This window comes from Biomphalaria glabrata, chromosome 11 (genome assembly GCF_947242115.1).
Source record: "Biomphalaria glabrata chromosome 11, xgBioGlab47.1, whole genome shotgun sequence".
NCBI lineage: Eukaryota > Metazoa > Mollusca > Gastropoda > Planorbidae > Biomphalaria > Biomphalaria glabrata.
Window position 1 is genome coordinate 35,529,099 of NC_074721.1, and position 20,639 is coordinate 35,549,737.

Here is a 20,639-nt window from a genome sequence, read left to right on the forward strand (position 1 = left end):
TCTTGAAGGATTATTTGACCCCTGTTTAGGGTGAGTTTTATTTTCAAATTGTAAAGTTATTCTTAATATATATTCGGTCGTATTCGTATTTTATAATTAGATTAGAAGATTAGAGGATTAGAAGAATCTGTTATTTGTCTTTCTATAGGGTCTCGGGTTTCAGGACAGGTTTTCGTCTCAGATTTTTCGTCTGAGGTTCCAAGTATTAGGTTTCGAGTCTGAGGTTCCAGTATCCAGATTTCAGATTTCTATATCCAGACTTGATGTTACATTGTGACGTTGTGAGTTTCGGTGCTACTCTTAACTTTGACATTCTTCATCGTGGTGAACATTTGTTTTGGCTAGAAGACACCTGTGATACCTTGATCGGCTTATTGAAGTGAATCGTCCTCTTACAGAATCTTTGTCTTGGAATGAAATATTGTGAGGACAATACTATCGGATACCATATCACAAGGTGGTTATCATTGTATTTGAAATAGTAATTCAGTAGTTAATGTCAAAAAGTTTGTCTATCTGGGAAGCACCATATCAGCAAACGCCAACCTAGACTTCTATATTGCTCGTGCCAGTGCTGCTTTTGGCAGACTTCAAGAACAAGTGTGGCAACGGAAAGTCTACAGTGCTGTAGTTCTCCCTTCACTCCTATATGCGTCAGAGACTTGGACCCTATACTCCCGCCACACCAAAAAGCTAAACTCCTTCCATCTACGCTGTCTAAGGAGTGTTGGTCTGACCACCTACCAGACACAGAAATCTTAAAGCTGTCCAACATGCACAGTTTCAATGCGACAGTAAAAAGGTCCCAACTTCGATGGACACGCAGTCCGCATGCCAGACAATCGCCTTCCCAAGCGACTTCTGTACGGAGAGTTGTGTGCAGGAAAGCGCTCCCAAGGACTGCAATGCAAGCGCTACAAAGACACTCTCAAGAGCTCCTTCAAGGAATGCGATATCGACATCCATGGCTGGGAAGCACTAGCTCTTGATCGCTTCTCAAAGCGAGAAGCTGTGAGTCTCGGAGTCTCAAGATTTGAAGCAAGAAGAGTGGCCAGGGCGAAAGAGCGCCGGATCAACAAAAAAAGCTGAGAGAAGAAGCAGGCCTATCTGCAACTGACATAACCCACCCATGCCACATATGCGGCCGGCTTTTCAAGCGAGGATTGGACTTTACAGCCATCTTCGAGTCCATAGGAAATGAGAAATGTGCTCATCTTCGACCACGAAGGAGGAGCTATACAGTTAATGGAACTAGATTATGATTTAGTAATTTCTCATATCATATTAAATCTATATGTACTTGTATTGATTTACCATTACCATTAATCATATATGTCATTTCATTGTATAAATATCATTAGATTAAATTTATACTTTTAATTTAAATCATCATACACATCGTTTATTAGTTTATGTACAACTCGGTGTGTATGGTGTGTCTGTTGGGCTGAACCTTGGAACTAAAAGTAATAATAAATTATAAATTAATTATAACACACACACACACATTGCAATTAATATTATTTTTTATACCAAGACAATTTAATAATTTAGTAAATTAAATCTTAAGACCTGACATACCCATTAGAGCAGAGTGGACTCAGAGGAGTCGCCCTACGGAACCCGAAATAAAAAATCCCAGTCTTCACCAGGAATCAAACTCAGTACCCCGATTCAGAAGCCAAGCAAAGCGCTTTACCACTCAGCCACCGCGCCTCCAGGTGCGAAAATGTGTCTATTTGCACTTAGTTAGTATAGCTTCAAATTCTTTTTTCTTGTCTTTTAAAAAATAGATTTCATCTCAATAAAGAACTAATAGAAAGGACATTGATTACACAAATAATGATTCTGTATATAGGCCTATATAAGTAAACCTACAAAATCCTTAAATGGGAATCAAAACAAGCCAGTACAATTGAATTAATTTGATCTATTTGCATTTGAAACCATAGTGTAGTTTCCAGCCTTGTGGAAAAAAAAAGGGGTGAGGGGTCCTTACGGCCTCGGTAATAATCTGGAATGTTCCTATTAAGGCAAAACACACCTACATAAGTATATAGGCATACTCCTAACATAAGTGCTTTATAAATAAAGTTATTTTCAACTTACATTTATAGCTGCCGTATGTATTGACACATTCTGAGTTATCAGCACAGGCGTGGGGTACAGCACATTCATCTATGTCCATGTCGCACTGCGTATCTTGAAACCCAGGTTGACATAGGCATGTCCCAGTCACAGTGTTACATTCCAGTGTAGTATTTATATTGCATTCACATGGACTTGTACAGTCAGTGTTCCATGTCCAATTTGGACAGGCTTGAAGAAGATTTTTAAAAAGTCACGTTATCTGTTTTAATTTTTAAATTGTCAAGTTAATTTTATTTAACTATCTTGCATGCATCAATATAGCGTCCCGAATCTTAAGGAATTTAAAAAAATATTCAGAGAAAACAGTACAATAACGAACCCTGTTTAAAACATTCAGAAGCCATAATGGTATATGCCACTGAGTAGTCTTTCATGATGAAACCAGTTGTACTGCCGTATTAGATCTTTACGTTCAAATTACCAGCGGTAAAATTTGTAGAGTTAAAAAGTAGGCCTATAAACACATCATAATGGCAAAGGGCATAGCTTCTCGTTACCATACACCGAGCGAGACCAACCGTCAAAGAAGGCCTGAACACTTACTTGCAACGTCGCAACCTGAGGGCAGTGGAGACTAATAGCTCGTTGACACGTCACAGGTCTGTATGAAGAATGGTCTCGCACCTAGGCACCAAATATATGGTTAGAAGCATCTAGTGATACTTTGGCAGCCTCCTATAGCCTAAAGTGTCTCAAATAATACATCTGGACTTTTGCATGTTCAGTCTTTTGGCACATAGATTGATTTATGATCCGCGAAAAAAAAGGGCATTATGATGGCTAATGTATCTATAATAGAAAACTGTTTCAATAAAGTACACTATGTTTAAGGTTACCTTGACAATATCTGGGCTCAGCGCTGGAGTTAAAGATGTAGCCAGTATAGCAGCCACACTCGAAGCCGGATTCTTTCGCCATGCAGAACTCGTGATCACCTTGGCATTGCTGGTAGCAGAAATCGATAATCTCGTCACAGTAAGTCCCCCTGAAGTTTGTCTTACACCTGCACGAGCCATCTCCGTTACATTGCTCAGTGTTGGTCTGGTTACAAAGACACTTGTGTGAGCAATCAATTCCGTATCTCCAGTCGCAGGGAACACATTCATAACCGCCTTCAAAGTTAACGCATCTTGTTCCCACCCAGCATGCTTGGCATTCATCGATGTCCTTGTCACAGTTCACAGTTGTATGAAATCCAGGTTTGCAGATACAGGTACCGTACGTTTTCCCACACCGTTGAGTGCCATTTCTGTAGCAGTCGCACGGAGTCGAACAGTTAGTTCCCCAGTTCCAGTTACCACATTCTGTTTGAATATAACCAAAATTTAAATGTTTTTTTTTTTAAATTAAAGTGTTACGAAAGAACAAGACAGTTCTAAAAATAACTAGATATTGTCGACTATTTCTTACATCGGTTCTTGAGCATGAGTTGATACGAACGATTTCAAACGGCAAACTGATGCAGAACCCACCAGAAACCTATAGAACACGACAGTACATAACTCAAGAATACAAAATCCATGCCCTGCTCTAACCAGAAAATAACTGGACGATAAGGATGACAAAACCTTGTCCAAACCAGCTAGAATACCATAATGATAATTACACGGGGAAAAGGCTGAATTAGCAATACTCGGCCAAAATCAGCAAACATCATGGCAGTGCGAAACACTGGATCGGAGCTTCCAGTAAAGGAATAAATGTGGGAAGCTCGAAAAAACAAGTGCTATGTCATTTGAACACTGTAGGGAAACACTTTGTACAGCTGTGGCCGCGCTTTGTTAATCGTAACTTTGGGTAACACCGGACACGTGAACAACACAGAAAGGTAAATTAAGGTAAACATTTTTTGTAAGACTCTATGCTTTCTAAGCATATTGCAATGATACTTTGTTCACAGTACTCAATAATAAACTATTTCGTATACAATTTTTAAAAATGTAAATATCACGAGAAGATACAATTATTAGTAAGAAAACAATATAATATGTAAAACATTTGAAAATTTATTTATCTTGTCTTATAAATTACAGACGTTCCTCCAAAACGATATTGTGACAGGTAATTTTTTTTTTTGGTAAGCCACCAAAAGTATTTTCTTTGTTTGGCTAGAATAGTGCTTGATCTGGATATTACTTTACATCATGGGCCTACTATGTTGATATTAAATCATTATCTGATTTTGGTTTTAGGCTATAGTGCTATTAGAAAGTAATAAATAATATAAATGGGTGGATATAAATAAATAAATAAATATATATATATATATATAAAATAAAATGCTATCTAACTATCTAAATAATTCAAGTACCAGTATCATCATAACACGAAAATGTCCCATTGATTTGTTGAATACAAACATTTCCTGTTGTACATATTCTTGAAGAACGCCTCAACTGATTGGCCACGGCACATACATCTATGTTCAGAACTATATTCAAAGATGTTTCAAAAATGAGATCAAGATAAGTAAATGGGTATAACTTATTGTAACACGATGAAAGAAAGCTTATCTCTTGTTAGAAAATAAAACGAACAACCAAATTACTTAGTATTTAACTTTCTTTTTTACAAAAAATATACAAAAAAATACAATTTACCTTGTGTATGTTGTATATTTCTGTAAAGTATTATATAAAACATGCTATATGGAATGTTACTATCCAGGTCTATGTTGAGTTCCGTTTCCAGGAAGCGGTAAAGCAAATCATCATTGACATCTTTCTTGAACCACATCGATGTGTTCATTGCAGTTGGCATTTCTCTAGAATGTTCCCAAGAGTAATTAAAGTGTCACAACATGTTTGAGACTCTAATGAGATAACGTAAGAGCTAACAAGTCCCGATAGCGGAAAGGCCGTTATTAGTGTAGTGTGGTCCGTTTGTCTCTCCGTCTGTCTCGTTTAGATAGATCTCGAAAACTAGAAAAGCTATTAAAATACAAAATAAACCATTTTTAACACATAACTTGAATGACTATTATGTAGGACTATTAATAATAATTATGACCGGAACCACAACGTCCAGAAAGAGAGAATACTATTTTTGTTAACATTTATACCAAACATTGGAAAAAAAAATTGATTACAATGTATTTATGTGTTCGTTTAAGTATTAGCTAGTAAAAGTTTACAAATAAAATTTATTTAGTTAAAAAATAACAACTAAGAATGCACTTTGTATGAGTATACATTATGTATGTAGATACGCATGATTTTTGAATGTTCAATACAACTGATTAAAATCGATATTTTCGACATTAAAAATATAATAATAAGGCTTGTGTTCGAGTCCGACGATTTATGAGGAATGCAGTATTTCCCCCGGCTACGCAGCCCCAGCTGTGATCCAAATACTTTACCACATCTAGCATGATCCAGGGCAAGCATAACCAATTAAAAATATAGTGAAAGATTAAAGGATTGGCTAATATTAACATTCAAGAAAGATAGAGGTTAGGAGTCGTCCCCAGAAAAAAAAAATGCTTATTAGATACTTAGTAGGCCTATACGTTAGTGACTGACTTAAATACTTACAGAACTGGTATGAATTCTGGCATGTTCTTGGCTATTGCATAATTGTACTGAAACCGATAATGCATTTTTTTCAATTATATATATAATATATATAAGGGGTGGTCCCTGATAGTAGTCCCTCGAAAGGGCATTTATGCATACAATTATCTCATTTATATAAAAAAAAATACATTACTAAAGGATGTGTTCTCTTTTATATAACAGCTACGAAAGTTTACTAAATACTAATATTTGTATTTGAGAAAAGTAAGAATGATTTTTGTAGGTGCATAATTATAAGCAGTTTTACAAGCAAGATAAGCGGGAAGTTCTTATGGGAAGTTCTTATACTTTTATTTCTAGTTTCTCTGATATCTACCGAGACCGATCGTTATAGAAGACCTGAACATTAACCTGCAACGTCGCAGCCTGTAGGCAGTTTAGACCAATAGCTCGTTGCCTCTTCACAGGTCGTCACGTCAGACCTGTGAGAATTAGAAGGCAAACTTTACCCTGGAAATGTTGACATTCCAAGGTTTCAATCGTCTGGAAAAACTTTATTGTTAAAGGCAGACAAGACTAGACATACAGTTGCTTGGTGTTAACGTGGATGGTGTTCAGATGTCTAACATGTGAAGCATCAGAATTTGAAAAATGTTATTAATTATTATCATTACGATACCAGTCCGGTGTTTGATCTAAAAACGCAGTAGAAGGCCGCATTACGAAATATCAGATAAAAAACAACTAAATCTACTTTACAATCAGCTCAAATAAATTACAAATTTATTAAATTGAAAAAAAAAATCACATACCGTATCTATCGGATACAAATGATTGGTGTAGATTGAAGCATACACTATTCTTTTATTGACGTCATCTGAAAATCATTTACAGCACAAATATAGCCGTCATCATAAACTCTAGCTTTATCACGGATTACAGTTCATTAAAGGATTCCTTTTCAGACTTTGCAATTTATGGACCAGATGATGTAAAGGTCATCTGTTTCTATAGACCATTGTTAACGAGGTTGCCCAAAGCAAATGCGCAATTCTTATATTATCTTTAAAAATACAGACGTTAATTAAAAAATACCAAACAATATTACGTCCTACGCGAATCCCTAGGTCAATCTAGTGATTCATATTAATAAGTGACTTAAACTCCTCCAAGTCTTTGGTTTATTTGGTCGATTCAAGCAACCCATTCCATACTCTAATAGCAGAAGATTGTACTAGGTTGTCCTAGCACAGGGGTCTGTCACAGGCTTAGTTGACATTGCATGATCTAAAGTTCACGTCATGTTAAGAGTTTAAAAGACACGTGGAATTCCTGATGTAGAAAACAGGAAGTAGAGTGAATAGAGTTGACTTTGAGTTCAGTCAAGTCAAGTCAAGTCAGTAAGGTCTTGCTCCCGGTCCAGGAAGGTTGGACGTTTCTTCCTGGACACTATATATGCATATAGCATGAAAGTCGATGGACTAGTCATTGTTGATTAATAATATTTGAGAGTTGATTTCATAATGTGCTTATTGGATATTAAGGTATTATTCGTATTTCAATGGATATCTATAGTTGAAGCTCCAGTGTCACTAGTAGTAATTGTTCTTATTGTTACCCGCTGAGATGCGGACGTGATTGATACTTTTGATACCGCTGTTATGCGGATAGGATTATTATTTCTTGACTTGTAGCACTAACAAGGAGTGCAGTATATTATTATTATGTTGTAAATAAACTTCATGTTGTCTGCTGAACGGACTTGAGTCAGTCGTATAGTGTTTGTCTCGTCACGTGTCTAGAGTACTTCAGGAAGTAAGAACCCAGTATTACACCATTCAATCAGTCTCTAATATTCAACGTTCATTTACAGGGTCGGCAACCTTTTGAGTCGGAAGAGCCAAAAATTTACAATTTACAAAATTTCGAAGTTTTTAAAGAGCCACAAAGTGTTTTCTTCCCAACTATAAATAGTTCTCACACAATATTTTTTTTATGGAAAAAAAAAAGAATTCATATTTAGGTAGTGTTTTTCACAACAAATTAAATAATATATGAATATGGCATTATTAGATAATTATTTTTCATTTCGTAACAACTATAGCAGTTAAACATTTACATACAACACTAACTTGTACTTCAATAACACAAATTTGAGCAAACTAATTCAATGGAGCGATTGCTTTGGTTTTAGGAAGTTTAGATACATTTAGCTCATAGTTTGTTTTTAGTTTCAAACACGACTCTAAATTTTCATTTGTTAGTTGGCTTCTTACTTCTAATAAAATTCATGTATGATGGCTTCTTACTTCTAATAAAATTCATGTATGACAACTCTTTCTCACACAAATATGTCGATCCGAAGAGAGTACTCATAATGCCAACTTCTTCACCTCACTGTAGCCAATCTGGAAGATTATTGCATGCGCCGAATCATCTCGCGACATTTCTTTGAAAGCTCTCCACTTTTGTCTCGTTACGTACATTACTGGACTTCCAACTATTGCAACTTGCTCTGTAAATTCTCCACCCCATAAAGCTTTACTTTTTGAATCGATCAAGTATATATCGAAAGATCCAGTATCAATTCCAAATGAATCAATGTGGATTTCGTTATATTTTGTGTTGAGATGGTGTACTAGGAATGCTAAAAAGGCTTTGTTGGTTTTGAACTGCTCAAATCTGTCAAGAAATTCATCTTTTTTTAAATTTTTATAAATGCTGAGTAATGCGTGTCAAAAGTTGCACTGATTTTATCGCGATACTGCTTTATATATTCAATATGATGTATTGACCGCTCTGAATATTTTCTTCAAAAAGAATTTTTTTTTCTTCAAAACAAACCAATTCTTCTACTAAAACATAGGATGGGTTTTCCTTTCCTTGCAATTGTATATTCAGCTGATTTAATTTCTCTTGGGCCGCTCTCAGAATTTAAGATTAAGGATTATAAATTCGCACCTAGGGATGTCAAGTGGAGTGCTAGAAACAGATTATCGTCTTACGCGTGAGAGAGGGGAGGGGTGGAGGAAAGAGTATATACGAGGAGTGAAATGTGCCCAGAAGAGAGGGGGCGGGATAGGTGTCACAGGTAATGACCAGTCCCAAGGAATGATCGCTAAACGCATGAAACCAACGACCAGTGCTCGGTGCTGGTCTTGTCTTCATTTGTTTAACTCTACCTGCGTCAATGCGAGATGTGTCACCCAAATCACCCCTACCCAACTTCTCAAAATATATCTTTTTAAAGTATCTTAGTGTCGTGAATTTGTTTCTATCAATTGTCGCCCCTTGTGTTTGTTTACATTGGTGGATTCACGTCAGAGTTTGTACTGACCACATTCCGTGTCTTGATCTTTACTATGTGTGGAGTTATTGTCGTCATTCAGCGTAATAGAGCTTTAGATGTTAACATGGTTTTTATTATATGAAAGTATTACACTAATGTCAAATAAAAAGATTGTCTATTGGAAAGAAATCGAAAAATGTCATCCAGTGCAATTAGCAGAACTCGCATATAAATAAAGGGGAGGGGATAGTATATCATTACCATTCAGGAATCTGACTTATTATAGGTCTATATTCATGAAATAAGCAAAACCTTTATATTTATAAAAAAAAAACAAGTCGCTGGAGTGTTAGAATTCATACTATACATTCTGTATTATGGTAGAGTGAAATAAATACGCTATAAATACGTTATAAACGCTACGTGCTTATTAAATTATCGTCAAATTATATCTCTCGCCAAAACGTCCCCAGCGCATAAACGTCTCGCGCCAAAACGGCGGGACCAAAACGGCGGCGCCAAAACATCACGTTGTCCGCCGACGGTCTATTTAAGTTTTTTTTTCGTCTTCAACTAAAACTTTTCTTTGGGTTTCGATTGGTCTCGAATGTGTAAAAGTTTTCCAACTGTCTCATTCAGATGCCATATGCTGCCTGCTACTGTCCTCTACACAAGTAAGACAAAATGGCGCCTGAGTAAAATGATTAGTAACTTGTAAAATGTGTTTTGTAAAATGTTTTTTTACATGTTTCGGATGTTCCTTCAGAGTTGAAGATAATTACTTCCTAGTCCAAACCTCCCGCAGGACGACGGGGGATGGGAGCGGGCAGGGTTTGAACCCTGGACCATCGATAAATCTGAACGACAGTCCAGCGTGTAAACCGCACGACCAGGCAGCCATCCTTATAAGTTAAGCCGCTTATTCAAAGCAAACGCTAAAGCAAATTCAATAGCTACTGATCAAATGACATTCGTGTAGTCAATAGAGACGAATGTCTAAGAAATGAGGGGTGTGGTGGCTAAGAGGTAGAGCGCTTGACTTCTGAACCTGGGGTCCTGTGTTCGAATTTTGGTGAAGACTGGGATTTTCAATTTCGGGATTTTTAGCGCGCCTCTCTGAGGCCCTGTATAGTGCAAAAAAAAATGATATAACTTTACAAAAAAAAGCCTAGCTTATCAACTCCATCTTGATTTTTTGTACACCGGATACACCAAAAAAAAAGATAGCTATTTATAGTTTTTAAACTATTAATGAAACTCTCTAATATATAGTCACACAAACCTATATTGTCAATCCGAAGACGTGTTTAAGCATTCATTCACATAACAATAAGCGGTTCGGTTGATATCTAAAGTATTTGACTTATCTAACTGTAAATCAACGTTTCTGTTATTTATAGTAACATTTCTATAAAAAGACAATAATAATTATAATAATAATAATAATAAGGTTTGTCTTCGAGTCCGAAGATTAATGAGGAGTGCAGTATTTCCCGTGGCTTCGCAGCCTCAGCTGTTACCTACATATTTTGCCCCATCCAGGGCAAGCATAACCACTGTCCGCCGATGGTCGATTAAATTTTTCTTTTCGCCGTTTGCGTCTGTCCTAGGCAGAGGATATTATTTTGGTCTAAAATGTGTATCCTGCGGCCTTTGTGAGTGACCTCCAGCTGTCTCGTTCTGAAGCCGCATGCAACCAGGTGCTCTCTTCTATGTGAGCTAAGGCAAGATGGCACCTAAGCTGGCCTTTAAAGCGTATAAAAAGACAAACTACTTTACAAAAAAGTTAGGGTTTACTTACCAACAAATGATACAGTTGGATGAAATGGAAGCTCCAATATGTTTTGTTCATATTCCTGTTGCAGAAAATACAAAGATTAATCTCAATCTCTTGTTAAATATTATTACAAGGCTACATAATTCTTATAAGAATCTAATAAAATACCAAAAAAAGACACAAAGATATAGGCACATTCCTCATTCCGTATGCTAGGACAAAGTTGTACGAATTCTCCTTTTTCCCTAGTGCTATTAGAGCACGGAATGGTGGTGTGACACGGTTACTGTGTGTGGTCAACCGTGACACACGGTCAGGTGTTGGGTATCGCAGAGTTAGGGGACTTGGGGGACGTGACGAGTGTGTTAAGATATGCAGAAGGAAGTCTGTCTAGTGGAGTTGGTTATCTGTAGATAATGTTCACCTTGTTATGTTTGAATGCTGCACAATAAAAGGCAGTTTATACTTAAAAGGACTTGTTTCTTCTTCTGAGTCAGCCAGGAAAACCAGTGACTTGGCAGAATTTAAGTCATTGGTTACAATGTATGACTAGATGCATGAAGTGTAGGACGTAATCATCTTCTTTTTTTTGAAGTAACGTTTGTATTATATAAGATAAGATAACTACAAGGTATCACTGGCACATACATAGTGCATCAGATAAGATGACTAATTCATTAAAGATTGCTTTAATTCATCATAAGTAAATACATTGTGCATCAGATAAGATTACTTTAATTCATTAAAGATTGCTTTAATTCATTTCCGGTAGACCAAAAGAAACAGCACGTAATTATCACACAAACAATTTTGATTTATAAAAACTCAGTAGAATCAACAACTAGATATTTGGTACTTGGGATTTTGGCACGTTGGCAAAATTTAGGCCATGTCGTTCCCCTAATCCCACAAGGGTTATTCCCCCTTTCAATCTCAAGAGCTATATTACAACTAATTAAAAACAAGGTCCCTTCACAGTTCGGATGGCAAAAATAGTAAAAATTTATTAATGTAATAAAAGTCTGTTGCAAATATTATTTGTTCACAATTTCTTTGCTCTATCACAAATCAAAGTTTTGTAGTAAGCCCCAACCTCCCTGATAAAGCCCAGTATTTTCCCAGTTTTAAAAACAAGGTCCCTTCACAGTTCGGATGGCAAAAATAGTAAAAATTTATTAATTTAATAAAAGTCTGTTGCAATTATTATTTGTTCACAATTTCTTTGCTCTATCACAAATCAAAGTTTTGTAGTAAGCCCCAACCTCCCTGATAAAGCCCAGTATTTTCCCAGGGTCGACATTGCCAAACAGTATTTAATAACTAGGTACATCTTATTATACTTATGCATTACAATTTTAACCAACAGTTAAACCCGTGTTTTTCTACATTGGAAATGATGGTATTTGCATATTATTTCGAACGAGACCTTTAGAAAAAAAAAAAACAACCTTTGCTTTGCTTCTCTCGTGAAAGAGAAAATCGGAAAGATATTATACACTCTACTCTAAGTTGTAGCACTGCCATCCCTCCCCCCCCCCCAAGAAAAGAAAACTTTACCTGCTTCTTGACCCCCCACCTTTCTTATTAAAAAAACAAACCAACACAAAATTATTTTTTTTTGTTTTTGAAATATTACAAGATGGATAAAAATTAGTTAATTTTATCACTGCAGCGATTGGACCTCACGAATGCCACGATGACCTGCTAACTATTGTAAAAAAAAAAAAAACGCAAACTAAAAATGTATTGCCCATATTAAAAGGTCTTCGTGGATCGCAAAAACCTTCCTTCAGGGAACAGTACCAGAAAAAAAGAAGAGGCAGACAGAGAAAGCGATGGGAAGACAACATAAAAGAATGGACAGGCCTGTCATTGAAAGAGATTCTAACAAAGGCGGTCTTCAAATCTTTCATGATGCCCCAACGGTCCAACAGACTAAGGGATAGGTAACGGTAAAAAAGCGGTGATTGGTCCAGAGAGCCAGGGCTTTTGGCCTTAAATAAATATAAATTGCTAGAATTAGGATGAAATTTACTTATTAATTTACAGCTGCGTGGATGAACAACAAGCAAATAAAAGCAGCCTAATACAAAAACAGCAAACAACAAACAACATTTACAAACAAATGACATCTTCAAGCAACAACAAAAGACAATAACTTACACAAACTAAGCAAAAGAAAAACCATTTTAAGACCTTGCGATCTATAAGGCACATGATGTAAAGGTCAATTGTTTCTATGACCAACGTTGAACATGGGTGTCATATGGCCAGCACAACAACCAACCGTCTTAACTTTCCTCAATTAATGTCAGTTACCCGTTAGTGTAGGGTGAACTCAGGGGCGTCCTAAAAATAAAAAAAAAATTCAAACCAGGATTCGCACCCAAGAACCCTCGGTTCGGAAGTAAAGCGCCTCACCACTCAGCCTATACATCCCTTACGCCAAAGAAGGAATACAAACAGCATGCAGATTTTCTTTATTAGACTTACCCACTGGGGATACAAAGTAGCGATAGCAGTAAAAAACTGTAATAAATAGTCTAAAGTGTTGACCATTATGTGCCCATTCGATGCATTCTCATAAAGTCTGAAATCAATGTACAGTATGACAATCAATATATTTGACATTTATATTTAAAGTACAGGCAGTGTTACAATAGTTTTGAAAAAACTTTTTAATGAATGAAGGAAAATATGCCAGAACTGCAATTGTACGTGAAGTGTCTGCACTATCGTTAATTAATTGTTAATTGAGTTATAAGACAACGCAAAACAATCATTATATATAGATCTGTATCTGTATTGAATTACAACTATTTATTTTTCTTCATGTGAAGTTATAAGTAAACGTAAAATACAGTGTGTGTGATATTTTATTGTTTCAAAGCTTATAATATCTATACATTACATGCAACATAACATTTCAAAGTGACCTAGTACTCATTACTATGCTCCGTGTACGTACCTCACATGATAAAGACCTATTCGGTACCGTATTCGAAAAAGATTACAAGGTGCTCCATTTGTACAGCTGGGGTCTGGCGTACAGGTTTCATTTGAGATTGCGAACACATGTTTTTGATAACAGTGAGCCCAGGGGCAGATTTCTCTATATAGATATTACAAGACATCAGAGTGGCACTGTTACTGTTAATTTATGATCGAACGCTAAATTTATCCTATGCATTTGTAACAAGTTTCTTATATCTCGGAAATTAATAAAAGCGTACCGAGATACACGGAACCATCCCATCAGTTGATCCCAGTAAGATTTTGTTTCCTTTTCTGCTTCTGCTGCTGTCGGGTATCCTCCAGCCTGAAGGCAGTACGTGGTCTTGATAGAGACGTCAACTTCAATGTTCACCAAACTATTTGTGATCACCTCTCTAAAAGAAATGTCAAATGTATGCGTGGATTTTACGTAGAGCTAAAATGTAATTTTACAATCTTTTAATTTTTGTTTTGGTCGTTAGTTTTGGCGTTGTTTTTATCAAGGACAAAGAAAACTTGTGATGGTTCTGGTTGTATTCTTCAAACTTTTCCCATTATTGCATTCACAGCTGTATAGTCTTTCTCTCTTCAGCCATGAGAGGGTCATTAGCCTTATTTGGCTACCACCCCACTAGTAGAGTGGAATCCAAACCTCTGCTGCCTTTCGACTCTACCAAAAACAAGGAAAAAAAACTTTAGGAGTTAACCCTGAAGGAGAAGGAGACCCTGAGGAATATTGCAGAACCAGCGACTCTGCTGATCTAAAAATGCTTTGAATACTGCCGTTTCTTTGGACACATCACCTGTATGGAGAAGAAGGCGGGCTGCTGTGTGGGTGACATCGTTACGACCATAGCTGATGTATAGACTGTAATCTCTTTCTAAGAGATGAACCTAGACGCTTTTGCGACTGAAGGAAGTCCATAGACAATCCGTGTTCTAGTGTAAATTCTATTACATCTCACATTATCATAGGTCCTAGTCGAGCAATAGCCAAAGCAATTCTTTTTTACATTTCAAAATTAAAAGTTACAATAATTTTAAAATTTAAAGATATTTCATTCAGATCTAAGACAACAAAATGTTGTTTTTTTATTGATTCATTAGTTGTCATCGATAATGTATAAGTGTGTAAAATTTCAACTTGATCCGAGAATGGGAAGCGGGAGAAAGAATGTGTAGAAGATTTTGACCAGACAGAAGGGAGTGATTTTATACTTGCTTAAAAGTATCTTACGTGTTGTTCGGACATAGTGATGGGTTGTAGTTGATGGATGTAGTGTCTGGACACAGATGACACAATTTGTCAAAAGAACTCCAATATGTTCCACGTGGACATTGTTGACAACTTAGAGTTTGAAGACTATAGAAGTAGCCAGGACTGCAGTCGTCTGTAACAAAATTGTAATTTTCAAATAACAGAATGTATATACATGGTTGATATGACGGGACCGTAGTACAGTCATTTGAAGGAAACTCCTAATTACTTGAACTACTTACGGGTATGCTGATAATTGTCTACTTCAATGAACTTTGTGATTAGACTTCACTATGCAGAAATATTTTAATGGCATGAATACATTTAACACTAAACCATAATTTTTCATACAAAAAAAACAACAACAACAACAAAAAACAACATAATAAAATACTCAGAAAGACACATGGATTATATAAATTTCTTAATCTATTTTAGGAAAGATGTGTACGAGTGCTCCTTTTTCCTTAGTGCCATTAGAACATGGAATGGGTTGCCTGAATCAGCCAGGAAAACCAATAACTTATAGTTTAAGTCTTTTGTTTTTAGATGAGATATCTGTATGCTGATTTGTAAGAAAATGAAATATCGGATCGGGTCATAGACCATTCAGATTGTGGGGTACTGAGATAATCGAAAAACTATAGTTGCAAGTACACAAGTACGTCTTTGTGCGCAGATGTCCGCTTCGTTCAATGTCCAGCATAGCTAACCCGAACTTCGGTTCTGAGACTCTTTTCTCCGACCCTATTTTGTTAAATATTATTTTTCACTTTTTATAAATTATGAACTGTGACATCTCCCTCTTTTTCTCGCATTGTACATACATACATGTGTAAACTCTCAAGACCAAAAGATTTGGCGGTGGTTCTCAAACTGTGGTCCGCGGACCCCCATGGTTTTCCAGACGAAAGGGGAAAATTGTATACTATTAAAATATCGTCTTCGCTAAAAGTCAGTTTATCTGATCTGTTAATAATAACTAACTCAACCCTCTCTACTGTTTACTATGTCTTTTACGTAGTATTCTATGACGACTTAAACCAGAGATTTGGGAGTATTGTTGACTAGGATATTCCCAGATGGGAATGGAACTCTTTTGTGCGTGGGCAAACTCAGCTCTCAAACACAGTCCATAATAATAGAGTCGCAGAGTATTGAAATATCCACAGTTGAGGACCTAAGAAGGATAATACATTTTTGTTACAAAAACAGATCTCAACTTTAACTCGTGCATTGTGGATTATTGGCCACAAGTTTGTTGACTGTTTTCCCAGGTACAACTTGAATTCATTGCAGTAATGAAATAAAAGAAATCGACTAGAAATGTGTACACGTTGAGGTTTGAGGTTGCTACTTCTCAACATCTCATCAGCCACATCAAAGTTAATCTTTCACATTTTAATTTTAAACAAAAGAAGTTAATCTTAATTAATGCTTTTACAATACAATGTTTTTGTTTACATTTGTAGCACATACTAATTATACTATTCATTTATGTACCTTTTTCACTTAGGGGTCCGTGGACAAGTTTTGACTATTTAAAGGGGTTACTGGGTAGAAAAGCTTGAGAACCACTGATATAAGATGTCCTAACAGTCTTATCCTTTTTATTTTGGGAGGGGTGGAGGGTGACCTCCGTGACCTCTATATCGAAAGTGTCTAGAGGAGGGACAGGGCCTCTTGTATAAAATATAAAGTGCACATTTACTAACCTTCATTGAAAAAAATCACGACTCAACATCAGCGATAATTTCCTTTCTTTTGTTTTTAACCTTTCAAGTGCTGAACTGTTTTACAATGAGTGCATACACAATTCTGATGTTTAGAGGCTAAACTACCACACACGTTTTAAGGGTTAAGCAAGACGGACATCATGACAACAAAGTTGGTAGAAATCACTGGAAGACAAAGTGTAGCAACAGTCCAGTTGTGAACTGGACATGTGACGGTCAGCGAAGTAGAGGAAGCGCTGTGAAAACTAAATCCAAGCACCTGGGCTCAGTGTAGTGCAAAGAACGGACTCATTTTAGAACCGTCATGCGCTGTGAGTTTTTTTTTGTCTACGAATAGAAGATTAACAAGAGTGAGTGTAGCTCTGAATGACTATGAACACTGTCACATTGTGTAACCCCAACACATTATAAGTTACACGTCCTTGAACACATGCAGACGTCCGTCCACTATGAACAAAAATTAATAACATCCACGGAGAAACTCAATTTTACCAATTGTGTATATATCATTCAATTGAGTGTGTATGTATGAGAGAATGTCCTTAGGTTTTTTCTTTTTTGTGTTCGGATGAATTTTTTTTCTAATAAAGTGGAGGGGGTTTGAGGAGGATAGAAGAGCATTTATTCAAAGTTTATATCAGTGGTGCACAAAATACGGTTCGCGGGCCAGATCCGACCACTCGGCCTGCCCTAACGTCTGCACAAAACGAAGAAACCCTATCCCGCGAAACAAAAAAGGTGAAAAATGTATCTTTGCCTCTATAAGGGTCCTTACTTTTTCTCTGATGCTTTGGTGCAATCAAGGCCGGCCTTAGATAATTGGAGACCCTATGCAAAGTGAATTTGGTGGCCCCAAATGAAATAGAAAAATAAAAATAAAAAAAGGAGCGAAAGAAATAAAAGTACGCAATTTGATTAAAACCAAGTCAGGCTAGTGTACTACAACAGTACCATTGTTCACATCTACTACAACAGTACCATTGGACACATGTACTACAACAGTATCATCGGACACATATAGTACAACAGTACCATTGGACACAGGTACCACAACAGTACTATTGGACACATGTACTACAACAATACCATTGGACACATGTACTACAACAGTATCATCGGACACAGGTACCACAACAGTACCATTGGACACAGGTACCACAACAGTACTATTGGACACATGTACCACAACAGTACTATTGGACACATGTACTACAACAGTACCATTGGACACATGTACTACAACAGTACCATAACACACATGTACTACAACAGTACCATTGGACACAGGTTTCACTATTTCGTCTCTAAAATATGCTTTTAGTTCTGTGTACGACCTTCTCATGACCTTTAACACTTTAAATATAAAATCTACCATCTATTTTTTTTTGGGCATGGTAATAAGCGTCATATTTGTTTGGTACAGAAGGGTGACTGTTTAAAAAATAACAACATATAAACAGCATGATGAAATAAATATAGCGGCATTGATGAGAATGTTTACCAAAAAGAGACAAGAAAATGAGTTGGTGGTAAAGCTAGCTGGAAGGTTGCTCACATTTTAAGTAGTGAAATGAAGCCATTTTTCGCTGCGTAAAAGAAAAAAGCTAAACTTCAAACATCCCATTTATTAATGTAAGTAGTAGACCCACGTGTTTCTCAAAAAAATGAATTCAGATCAATTTCCTTTTCTTTTACCTTTTCGGTAATGTAGCCCGTGACTCGATCGTCGGAAAAGAAAATGTTACGAAGGTCGAATTGGATTGGGCATCACAGGTTTATATGATATTGGGTGTGCGACTGACTGGCATATACAAATTGACGACCAATCTGTTACCTGGGTTTCAATCCAAGATGACCTGTCCACAGGGCCGGTCTTAGGCCACTGCAACCTATGCGGTCGCAGTGGGCTCCGCGCTTTCATAGGCCCCGCGCGAATTCTAGGTATAATTATTAAATTGCAAAATGTATATGAAAAATTCCTGTAAATCTCATGAATTTATTAAAATCTCCTGAAAACGTACAATACGCTCCTGGAAAATAGACAAAATTGTCATTTGTGGGTGTCATTCATTGCGGAAAACGTCAATCCTACACGATAAAAGAAAAAAGACATTGTCAGCTTTCATGTAATAAAATGTAATAATCGGGCGAATTTTCATCTAGATCGGAAGGTCCAATACTTTCTTCTTTAGTCACTGGCATATAAATATGCCATAGGTTGCTAGGTTCGTAAAGTAAAATTAATTTGATCGCAATTTTGTGCTTAGAAAAGAATGAATAAAATTCAAAGTCGAATTTTTTTTCTAATACAAAATCTTAATTTTCACATATTATCCTTATTCCCACCCAGACGAGGCCCCGCACAATGAGTTTCGCATAGTGCCTCGCAATTGTTAGGACCGGCCCTGCCTGTCCATACAAGAGGATATCAAAAAGCGCAAAGGGAACGCAACCCTGAACTTTCGATTGACTTAGCAGACGAGTTTTGGAAAATCAGTAAATCAAAACATACACACACTCGCACACATACACGCACTTACACAAAATGGAGGTCTACACTTACTGTGACTTCAATCGAGACCCTTCGTCATAGAAGGCCTCAACACTGACCTGCAACGTCACAACCTGAGGGCAGTTTAGACCAATAGCTCGATGCCACGTGGTACAGATTGGTCTCGCTTCAATAGCCTACGTACCACAGCCAGAAAACCACGAACAACATTCGCGACTCTCTCCGCCATTTCATGACAGAACAAGTAACACATAGATTTTGTCTTGAATGGGCCTTCCACTTATATTCACTATCCTCTTAAAGATATAGCCTATTTCTAGAAAGATTCTCTTGACCTGTCAGAGGACCTGAAAATTCCTTACTGGACCCTGTTAAGAGACTACAATAAAAATGTGTTTCTTTCAGTTGATTTCAATCCTGGCAATGGACTAATAGTTTCTTTTATTTTAAATAAAAATAAAAATGATAATCGACATCCATTTTTAATCGTTTTTACTATTTTAATTTTTTTTTTTGCTGGAGCCTGTGACCCCCCAGGCAGCTTTAATCACAAAATCTACATCCTGGCTAAACCTGTGACGCCGCTGATCCCAAATGGACACATTTTATTTGGCACAAAATCTGGTGGAGAGTAGAGTCGACTGCAGTGTGGGAGACATTGTTCCAACCATAGCTAACACCCAGGTGTTCATCTCATGTCTATGAAATGATCTGAAGTTGCTTCACGATTGTAGGCGGCCATACATATTTGTTGATAATAGTTTAATGAGAATGTTTCCAAACTAATAGTCATACAATGGAACCCACTTCAGTTTGCACTCGTCAATTGTACCTTGTATTTAACAACACGAATACGAGGGAGAATGAACGAATCCCAAAACAGTTTCTGTTAATTCACATAGACCGGTTAATCACATGAATAAAAATCGCTCGGCAGTTGGACTTACCAACACAAATTTGGAGAATGTTTATGTCTGTTAAAAGAGTTGTCTTCCCTTGCTCACAGGGCTCACAGCTTGCATTGGTCGCCTGGTAGCCTTCTTGACAGTACTCTGACAAAATACCCAAATTTAAAGTTTTATCAGCATAGAAAAAAATTAGCTGTGGGCGATTGCGTTTAAAAACATACTAACATTTTTGTTTGCAGCATTTATTACAAAATTGTGCCTTCTGATACAGGTTGGGAAGTTATTTTGGAAGTATTTTCTTCTCTCTTAGCCTAGCGGTAGTCAAACGTGTTCTACTTAGGGGCCAAATAAATTTCCGACACACGTGTCGCGACAGGACCAAAAAAAAAAACAAAACAAAACAATATTACAAAGAGGCGGCCTCATTAATTCACCAATGGACCAAGAATATTTAAGCCATAGTCTTGTTTTGTTAAATGGTTGAGTCCAATGGACC

General features: G+C 36.8%; 1 protein-coding gene across 1 annotated transcript in view; it reads right to left on the reverse strand.

Moving 5' to 3' along the window:
- LOC106050532 (uncharacterized) overlaps nt 1-20,639 on the reverse strand; it is a 94,572-nt gene that overhangs the window by 65,721 nt on the left and 8,212 nt on the right. The window contains exons 5-16 of the mRNA XM_056004991.1: nt 20,183-20,287; nt 14,967-15,120; nt 13,969-14,124; nt 13,704-13,847; nt 13,229-13,325; nt 10,760-10,814; nt 6,482-6,546; nt 5,688-5,734; nt 4,752-4,915; nt 4,463-4,582; nt 2,988-3,455; nt 2,110-2,319 (exon numbers count right to left, since the gene is read on the reverse strand). Coding sequence (XP_055860966.1) covers nt 2,110-2,319; nt 2,988-3,455; nt 4,463-4,582; nt 4,752-4,915; nt 5,688-5,734; nt 6,482-6,546; nt 10,760-10,814; nt 13,229-13,325; nt 13,704-13,847; nt 13,969-14,124; nt 14,967-15,120; nt 20,183-20,287 — 1,785 coding nt within the window. The remainder of the gene's footprint in view (nt 1-2,109; nt 2,320-2,987; nt 3,456-4,462; nt 4,583-4,751; nt 4,916-5,687; nt 5,735-6,481; nt 6,547-10,759; nt 10,815-13,228; nt 13,326-13,703; nt 13,848-13,968; nt 14,125-14,966; nt 15,121-20,182; nt 20,288-20,639) is intronic.